The following is an 8,780-nucleotide window of genomic DNA, read 5'->3' as shown; positions in this document are numbered from 1 at the left end:
GGCCTTCGCGCACTACAAGGCCTTCATCCGCTCGGCCGAGTGCACCGCGCAGACCAGCCGCGGCTTCGGCGGAGTCGAGCACGGCCTCGCGCGGCTCCTGGCCCGGCTGCCCGCCTGCCACGAGGCCTGCCGGTGCGCCGGGGGCCTTGCCATGGGCGGGGAGGGAGGCGGGGTCCCCGTGGCCCGTTGGGGCTCCGGGGCTGAGCTGGGCAGTGGGTCCCCCCTGCAGGAACTTCGTGCGGGAGGCGGAGGCGATCGCGGCGAGCCGCCGCACCAACAGCCTGACGCTGAGCCGGCACACGGAGATCCTGGAGGTGCTGGAGATCCCGCAGCTCATGGACACCTGCGTGCGCAACGGCTACTACGAGGAGGCGCTGGAGCTGGCCGCCTACGTGCGTCGGCTGGAGAGGAAGCATGCCGCCATCCCCGTCATCCAGGTGGGGCCGCGGGCAGGCGGGCGGGCAGGCATCTGGGCAGGCGCGGGCAGGGGCTGACGTTGCCGCCGTGTCCTTGTGCCAGGGCATCGTGGAGGAGGTGCGCCAGTCCATGCAGCTGATGCTAAGCCAGCTGCTGCAGCAGCTGCGCTCCAGCATCCCGCTGCCCGCCTGCCTGCGCGTCATCGGCTACCTGCGGCGCATGGACGTCTTCACAGAGGCTGAGCTGCGCGTCAAGTTCCTGCAGGCGCGGGATGCCTGGCTCCGCTCCATCCAGGCCGCCCTCCCTGACGATGACCCCTATGTGCACGTTGCCAAGACGGTGGAGGCCTGCCGCGTGCACCTCTTTGATGTGGTCACCCAGTACCGCGCCATCTTCTCAGACGAGGAGCCCCTGCTGCCCGCCAGCGAGCCAGCCGTCACCGAGAGCGCCATCTTCCACGGCTGGGTGCTGCAGAAGGTGGCAGAGTTCCTGCGGGTGCTGGAGAACGACCTGCAACGGGGGGTGGGCGGCCGCTTGGACTCGCTGCTGGGGCAGTGCATGTACTTTGGCCTGTCCTTCAGCCGGGTGGGGGCCGACTTCCGCGGCCAGCTGGCCCCCGTGTTCCAGCGCGTGGCCATGGGCGCTTTCCACAGGGCCGTGCAGGAGGCTGCAGACAAGTTCCAGGAGGAGATGAACTCCTACACACTGATCACAGCCCCGGCCGTGCTGGGTAGCACCATCCCACCATCTGTACCCTCTGCCCAGCCGGGGACGCTGCAGCCGCCCATGGTGCTGCTGGACTTCCCGCCTCTCGCCTGCTTCCTCAACAACGTCCTTGTGGCCTTCAATGACCTGCGGCTCTGCTGCCCCGTGGGTCTTGCCCAGGATGTGACCACATCCCTGGAGGCGGCACTTTGTAAGGTGAGGCACTGGGGACTCCTTGGTCTCTTGTGGTCCCAGCTCTTGCCTGCCCCTGGCAGATAGGCAGGACTCGGGGGTCTGGTACCACGAAACAACCTGGCTGGCATCCTGTGGGGCCCGGGTTGACGATCCTCACCCACATCTCATCCCCATACAGGTGACCACTGTCATCCTGGCATTTCACCGGGCCGAGGAGGCAGCTTTCAGCAGGCGCGAGCAGGAGCTCTTCGTTCAGTTCTGCACAGCCTTCCTGGACGACTTGCTTCCCTACCTCAACCGCTGTCTCCAGGTCCTCTTTCCCCCAGCCCAGATCGCACAGGCCCTGGGTAAGCTACCCACCCCAGCTCCTGGTAGCCTCTTTAGCTGCCAGTGGCGTGCAGTGGAGGCACTTGCTGCCCTGAGTCCTGTGCTGGGTGCCCTGCAGGCAGGCTCCAGCTGAGTGACCTCTCTTCCCTCTGCCAGGGGTGCCCCCCACACAGCTGCACAAGTATGGCAGCCTGGGCTGCGTGGATGCCAGCAGGATCCGGGAGCCACTGGCCTTTATCTTGCCATCCAAGGAGGCAAGCTTCATGCCCGCTGAGGAGAAAGAGCTGCCCCAGGAAAGCCCAACACCTGTGCCAGGCCCAGAGCAGGATGCAGACTCTGGCACCCCATCTCTGTGCGAGGCTGAGGGCCAGAACAGTGTGGACACGGGGGATGTGCTGCAGCCCGAGGGGGCAGCAGCTGCCACCTAGCGCAGGGAGAGATGTGCCTGGTGAAGCCTGTGTGGTCTGCGGGTGGTGCAGGCTTTCTGTGCTCTGCCATGTGGGGGGCAGATTGGCTTGCAGCTGTCCTTAGTCCTACGTAGGGGCAAGGCTGAGGGGGTGGGGGGCAAGCATCCTGGTTAAGGCAGGGAGCAGCACAGAACTGGAAGCCTCTCAGGCCCCAGGCCAAGGCTACAAATACTTCAGCCCACTCCCCAGCAGAGGCTAGCCACTCTAGCACGCGCAAGGTGGCTGCATGCTCTGAGGCCTGTGGTGCAAATAGGAGCTGTTCGCTGTGGAAGCAGAATGTGTGCAGCTGGTTTGGGAAAGGTGCCGGGTATTACATGAATAAAACTCATTGCCAATCACCTGTGGGCATGGGGCAGTAGCTGCAGTTTTGGAGCAGGAGGGAGGGAGGCATGGCTGTGCTCTGCACAGACTTGGGGGTGCAGGGACATCACCAGGATGGTGTTAGATCACTTCTGAGACCCTGTTTGGTGTGGGGGCAGAGCCCCTCGCTGTTGGGCAGCTGCAGCTGGGGGTACTGCCCCCCCCCAGAGGCCACATCTAGTCCAACCTCTGCTCAAAGCAGGATCAGACCCAACTCTATCATCCCAGCCAAGGCTTTGCCTACCTGAGTTTTAAAAGCCTCCAAGGATGGAGATGCCACCACCTCTGAGCAGCTAAGTTCCAGTGCTGGACCGCCCTCCTAGTGAGGAAATTCTTCCTAATAGCCAACCTCACCTTCTCTTCTGCAGCTTGAGCCCATTACTCCTTGTCCTGTCATGTGCCCCCACTGAGACCAGTCCAGCTCCATCTGCTGTGGGGCCAACCTTTAAGGTGTTGAAGGCTGTTATTAAATCCCCCCACAGTCTTCGCTTTCCCAGGCTAAATAAGCCCAGTTCCCTCAGTCTTTCCTCACACATTATGCCCCCCCAACCCTTTTATCACTCTGCTAGATTCTCCAATGTGTCCACATCCTTTCTGTAAGGGATGGGGGGCAAACCTGGACACAGGGCTCCAGCTGAACTCAGGGATTTTGAGCTAAAACCCAGTGCAATTCCTAGGGTCTGAGGTGGGGGCTGCATTGCCCAAGAGGGAGCAGGGAGGCTCTTGGAGGTCCCCAGAGCAGCCGCTGTTCCCCTGGAGGTCACGGTCATGCCCCCCACCATGCCTTGGCCCTGAGTCACTCCTGGGGGGACAGAGCACCCAGCAGCTGTTCCTGTGCCCCAGGGAGCCCTGCAGGACAGCACCATTGCACCCCCCCTGCAACATCATCCCATCCTGCCAGGGGGTGACGAGGATCCGTGGGGGGAGGGGGGGTGCAGTAGCACTACACTTCCCAGAATGCCCTGGGGTTTTTTGCCTGCCACCCCCAGGCTGCCAGTCCCTCTGCCCCATGTGCATCCCTCCCTAGCAGGGGCAGTGCCTGGCACCAGCACAGGGTGCAAGCGAAACAAGGGAGCACTGGGCTTAGCCCAGGAAGAAACCTGCACTGGCCTTGCTTACAGCTCCAGCCCTGGGCAGCCAGGCCGGGCCCTCTACCAGCGCCCAGGATGCGCCATGGGCCTGTGCAGCTGGAGGCCTTTCTCCCCTGTGGGCTCCCACTGCCGTGCATGACTAGCAAAACAGGTACCTCTGCTCTCAGCACCCACTAGCAAAAGCCCTCAAAGCTGGGAGGAAGCCTCTGCCCCTGGAGTGCAACTGTACTGCTGGCAAGATGCAAGCCCTGCTCTCCCAGCCCCACACGGCTGAGAATCCAGGCAGGGCTGAACAGAGAAGGAAACAGGCAGGAAGAGGGTCTAGGGAGCCAAGGGCCCAGCTTTCCTCCCTGGGGGCAGCCCCAGCTCCAGCCACACAGGACACCACGCTCCTCCTGGGCAGGGTTCAGAGCCTGGGGACTAGGGGTGAGATACAGCCAGGGGCTGAGCTGTGAGGTCACCTCAGGCAGGGGCAGAGGGGACAGGGCAGAAGCCCCCTCCCCGCAGGAGACGATAGGAGGCATCTCCCCTCACATCCAAGGCCCCCACCTTCCTGGCAAAGCAACTACTTCCCCCAGAGATCCACGGCTCGCCCAGCTCCGTCAACCCCTGGGGCACTGGGGCTCCAGCTCCTAGAAGACAGCTTTGTCATCAGCCACAGGGCGCCAGACCTGAGCCAAACAGGACCCCAGGTCTGCCTTTCCAGGCTGGGCAGGAGGGAGGGATCCAGTGCCTGTGAGGAGGCTGTGGAAAGCCTGGCTGAGCCAGTGAAGCTTTCAGATGGTTTTTATTTTATACAAACAAGACAAACCCAAGCAGCATTAATTTAAAAAAATTAAAAAAAGAAAAAGAAAAAAAAAAAGGAAACCAAACCAAAGAGCAGGAAGGTGGCAGGAGCCCCGGCTGTACCCCAGCCCTTCCCATAGTGTCTGGGGGCCATGGGCGCCACCTCATCCCTCCCCACAGGGCAGGCATGGGAATGCGGGTTCAGGAGGGAGTGGAAGTGGCGCCTTGGCTAGGGCATGGCTGGCCCCTGCCTGCCCTCCCACCACGGCTTTGTTAGTAACGCGTGGCTGCCGGGTGGCCCGTCCCCCCACCCACCCCCCAGCAGAAGTGCTTAACCTTCCTGCCCAAAGTCCTCTGTGAACTTCTTCACCTTCAGGAGGTCCTCAGCATTCACCGTGGGGCGGGTGGTGGCCAGTGAGCGCAGCATGTCTGACTACACAACAAGGGGAAGGGGTGTGAGATCCACGCTGGCACGGAGCACAGGGAGAGCCCCAGGATGGGGTCTGGAGCACCAAGCAGGTCTCACGCTGCCCCCCGTGGTACAGGGCTCCAGGACCCCTCCTCACAGTGGCTCTGAGACAGTGCCTCCCTTACCATGCAAACTGTCGGCTCCATCAGCTTGTCGCTGGGCACCTCCATCCAGGTCATCTCTATGGCCCCAGGGTCTCCAGGAGAGCATGGGGTCAGGAGGTCGTCAACAATGATGCTGGGGTTGGTGCGAGACGGCCCTCGGACCTGGAATGGGCCAGAGAGAATGGCGCTGATGGGCCGGCCCCTGTGCATCTCTGGCACCTCCCCACTCCCAGGGCCAGCCCAGGGGCTCGGTCCATGCCCAGTGAGACAGCAGGGGCACAACACAACCCGTGTGGCTGCAGCGGGGGACACCGGTGCCACCGCAGCCGCCCCGCCCCGCATCCCCACGCTCACCTTCTTGAAGTGCGTGGCTGACTGCACCTTGCGCACGGGCTGCATGAGGGCGTCGCGCACGATGATGCTGATGTCGGCCCCAGAGTAGCCATCTGTCTTCCGGGCCAGCTCGTGGATGTTGGTGTCCGTCAGGCTGTGCGGTGTGTTCCCCAGGTGCAGCCTGAATATCTGGGCCCGCGCCGCCTCCTCTGGCAGCGGGATGTAGATGCGCTTCTCGAACCTGGACAAGGGAGGGGCAGTAGCAGGCCTCGCCGGGGTCCAGCCTCCTGGCTGCCAGGCAAGGGGGCAAGGAACACCGGGATAGGCTGCAGGCGCACACAGGGCACTGAGGCAACATGCGACAGCCCTCACGGCTGCACCAAGGGAAGCAGGAAAGCAGTGCCAGCCCCCATGCCCACAACCCCACTCACCTCCTCCTGATGGCCGAGTCGAGCACCCACGGGATGTTAGTGGCACCGAGGACGAGGATCCCGTCGCTGTTATTCCCAACACCTGCCAGGAGCAGAAAGGCCAGTGAGGGGCAGTGGAGCATCTGGGAGCCTTGGAGGGGCTGGAGTCAGGCAGCTGCCAGGCTGAGCTGGTCAGGAGAGGCAAGGGCAACCAGCACGGAGGACATCCTCAGGGGTTTGGTCTCATGTCCCGTTCCTTTCCTGACCCCTCCACGCCTGCAGCCTTGGCATGCAGAGCCCATGGTGGGAAGTGGGGAACCCGCACCCTGCATCTGCACCAGGAACTCGGTTTTGATGCGGCGTGCGGCTTCGCTCTCGTTCTCGTTGCGGGAGCCGCACAGGGAGTCCACCTCATCGATGAAAATGATGGAGGGCTTGTGCTGCCGCGCCAGCTCAAAGAGGTTCTTCACCAGCCTAAGGCCAAGGAACAGTGGTGAGCTCTCACCCTAACCCGCATGCGCAACCAGGACAGGCCCCTGCTTCCTGCCTGCACCCAACCCCATGGCACCAGGGCCTTCCCCCACGGCAGCCCTAAGCCCAGGCCACTCCCTGGGGGTGGCTCAGGGCCTGGGTGTGCTCTGCCCTGCTCACACGAGCGGTGTGGAGCAGCTAGACTTACTTCTCGCTCTCCCCCAGCCACTTGGACATCAAGTCCGAAGACGACACAGAGAAGAAGGTGGAGTTATTGGCCTCGGTTGCCACGGCCTTGGCCAGGTACGACTTCCCCGTGCCTGGAGGCCCAAAGAGTAGGATCCCTCGCCAGGGCGTGCGTTTCCCTGCAACACGGTGCTGCGAGTCAGCCACCCATGTCTACTGGGGTCCGGGCTGGGCTCGCTGGAGGGGGTGAAGCTGGGGTTCCAGCTCTGCCCCCTCCACAGCACCTCTGTCCTGGCCAAGGTCAGTCTGCCTAGCACTGCCCTTGCTAGGGCCTGGCTGGTTTCATGTGCCCCTCCCTGCCACAGCTGACAGCCAAGGGACTCCCGCGATCCTGATACTGGCCCGTGACCTCCGAGATGCACCGGGGAGCTGACCCAAGGAAGGGCCCTCTGTGCCCGACCCCGTGTAGCCTCTCTCCCTGCTGTCCCAGTAAAAGGTATCAGAAAATCACAGAACATGAGGAGTTGGAAGGGACTTCAGGAGTCCTCGAGTCCAGTGTTTCTCAACCCATGCATCATGACCCAAAAGAGGGTTGCAAGAATATAGGAAAGGGTTGCGAATAAAATTTAAATGGATCAAAAAACTTTAAAAATTGATTCTCCTTTAAAAGAAAAAATGTGGGAAACCATGGCTTTTCCCTTGCAGGCTGGCAGAGCTCCAGCCTGCAAGGGGCTGCTTGGAGCCCACCTGCCCCCCACACTAGGGGCTGGGAGTGAGGGGCACTGTGTCAGGACTGGCCAACGATGTCTGCAAATAGGTCCTGGTACAAAAAGATTGAGAACCGCTGATCTAGTCTGACCCCTGCTCCAAGCAGGACCAGTCCCAACTACGTCATCCCAGCCAAGGCTTTGTTGAGCCGATTCTTAAATGCCTCCAAGGATGGAGAGTCCACCACCTCTCTGGGGAGCCTGTGCCAGGCTTCACCACCCTCCCAGTGAGAGAGTTTTTTCTAACATCCAGCTAAACTTCCCTTACTGCAACTGGAGCCCATCGCTCCTTGTTCTGTCATCTGCCTCCACTGAGGATAGCCCAGCTCCATCCTCTTTGAAACCCCCTTCAGGGAGGTGAAGGCTACTATTCAATCCCCACTCCATCTTCTCTTCTCCAGACTAAACAAGCCCAGTTCCCTCAGCCTCTTCTCACCAGTCATGTCCCTCAGTCCCCAAACCATCTTTGGTTGCCCACCAACTAGACTCTTTGAGGTGCCCACACCCTTTCTGTTGTGAGAGGCCCACAGCTGGATGCAGGACTCCAGACGTGGCCTCCCCAGCGCTGAGCAGAGGGAAGAATTGCTGCCCTGGACCTGCTGGCGACGCTCCTACACCCGCAGCAGGCAGCACTGACCCAGCCTCGCTTCTCGCCAGTTCCTGGGGCTGCAATCCCGCGGTGCCGGGGCCCGCGGCCGGCTCTGAGGCACGGGGCAGCAGCCCTGCCCCTGCCCCTGCCCCTGCCCCTGGTGCAATCCTCACCGGTGAACAAGTGGGGGAATTTGATGGGCAGGATGACGGCCTCCTTCAGCGCCTCCTTGGCTCCCTCCAGCCCGGCCACGTCGTTCCACCGCACGTTGGGCTTCTCCATCATGATGGCGCCTGCAGAGGAAGCAGCTCTCCTGAGGCGGGCGCCGAGCCCGCGAGGCCCCCGGCTCGCTCTCCCGCCGGCCCCGGCCCCCGCCCCCGCCCCTTACCCATGAGCTGCTCCTGCAGCTTCTTCTTCTCGGGGTTCTCGCCCTCGCTGTCGCTGTCGCTGCTGCGGAGGAGACAGCGTCACGCCCGGGCGGGGCCGGGGACACGTGCAAGCACGCGACGCAACAAGCCACGACACGCTCACCCCTTGCTGTCGCTCTGCGCCTCCTTGACGGGCTTCTTGCTCTGCTTGTCCTTGCTGCGCAGGTAGTCCTTCAGCTTCTCCGCCCGGTCCAGGTACTGCACGCACTTGGCCCGGATGCTCTCCTTCGCCTTGTCGCTGTGCGCCTCATCTGCCGGGGCCGCGGGCCTGCGCTCAGCCACCGCGGCGCGGCGCGGCGCGGCCCTTCCTGCGCAGCACGTCCTGCTGGCCTCTCCTGCGGACGCGGGCGGGTAGAGGCGCAGCGCCTCCGCGTAGTTCTTGGCCTTGTCCTCCTCCGTGGCCCGCGTCACCAGGTCGATGGCCTTCTGCGGGCAGCGCCGCCACGCTCAGCTCAGCTCGGCCCGGCCCGGCCCACCCCCCTCCCGCTCCGGCCCGGCCGCCCCGGCCCGCGGTACCTGCAGGGTGGACGTTGTCATCGCATCTCCCGGGGGCGGCGGGGAGCAGGGACCGGGCAACGGGCTCGGCTCGGCTCGGCTCGACGCGGCGCGCGGACGCGGGGGGAAGGGAGAGGAGAGGAGAGGAGGGGGGGGAGAGAGCGCCCCTGGCGGCCCCGC

General features: G+C 63.2%; 3 protein-coding genes across 3 annotated transcripts in view; 2 read left to right on the top strand and 1 right to left on the bottom strand.

The window, feature by feature from the left end:
* The window catches only part of TERF2 (telomeric repeat binding factor 2), a 23,847-nt gene extending 21,368 nt beyond the window's left edge, over positions 1 to 2,479 (top strand). The window contains exon 11 of the transcript XR_002101298.1: positions 2,468 to 2,479. The gene's annotated coding sequence lies outside the window, so the exon portion shown is untranslated. The remainder of the gene's footprint in view (positions 1 to 2,467) is intronic.
* The window catches only part of COG8 (component of oligomeric golgi complex 8), a 13,144-nt gene that overhangs the window by 275 nt on the left and 4,089 nt on the right, over positions 1 to 8,780 (top strand). The window contains 5 exon segments of the mRNA XM_019536077.1: positions 1 to 132; positions 230 to 437; positions 520 to 1,338; positions 1,496 to 1,664; positions 1,801 to 2,085. The exon segment at positions 1 to 132 is cut by the window's left edge and continues 99 nt beyond it. Of these exon segments, the coding sequence (XP_019391622.1) occupies positions 1 to 132; positions 230 to 437; positions 520 to 1,338; positions 1,496 to 1,664; positions 1,801 to 2,072 (1,600 nt within the window). The 3' untranslated portion in view covers positions 2,073 to 2,085.
* On the bottom strand, positions 4,331 to 8,733 carry VPS4A (vacuolar protein sorting 4 homolog A). Its single transcript, XM_019536079.1, has 11 exons — positions 8,622 to 8,733; positions 8,420 to 8,531; positions 8,209 to 8,356; positions 8,066 to 8,127; positions 7,851 to 7,970; positions 6,344 to 6,500; positions 5,990 to 6,138; positions 5,686 to 5,767; positions 5,276 to 5,495; positions 4,943 to 5,083; positions 4,331 to 4,781 (listed from the first exon to the last, which is right to left on the bottom strand). Exons 1-11 carry the CDS (start codon positions 8,640 to 8,642, stop codon positions 4,680 to 4,682), a joined length of 1,314 nt encoding a protein of 437 aa, XP_019391624.1. The 5' UTR covers positions 8,643 to 8,733; the 3' UTR covers positions 4,331 to 4,679.

The sequence above is a fragment of the Crocodylus porosus genome, unplaced genomic scaffold (assembly GCF_001723895.1).
Source record: "Crocodylus porosus isolate Cpor-Errol unplaced genomic scaffold, CroPor_comp1, whole genome shotgun sequence".
Classification (NCBI taxonomy): domain Eukaryota; kingdom Metazoa; phylum Chordata; order Crocodylia; family Crocodylidae; genus Crocodylus; species Crocodylus porosus.
This window is presented reverse-complemented; position numbering and strand designations above follow the sequence as displayed.

Bases quoted from the DNA above. Each gene is read 5' to 3' on its own strand.
- VPS4A (XM_019536079.1), bottom strand. From the start codon at position 8,642: ATGACAACGTCCACCCTGCAG. The intron at 8,128-8,208 runs GTGAGCGTGTCG...TCTCCTCCGCAG, and splicing joins GCGCAGAGCGACAGCAAGGG to CAGCGACAGCGACAGCGAGG. The intron at 6,139-6,343 runs GTAAGTCTAGCT...CCTTGGCCTTAG, and splicing joins TGGCTGGGGGAGAGCGAGAA to GCTGGTGAAGAACCTCTTTG.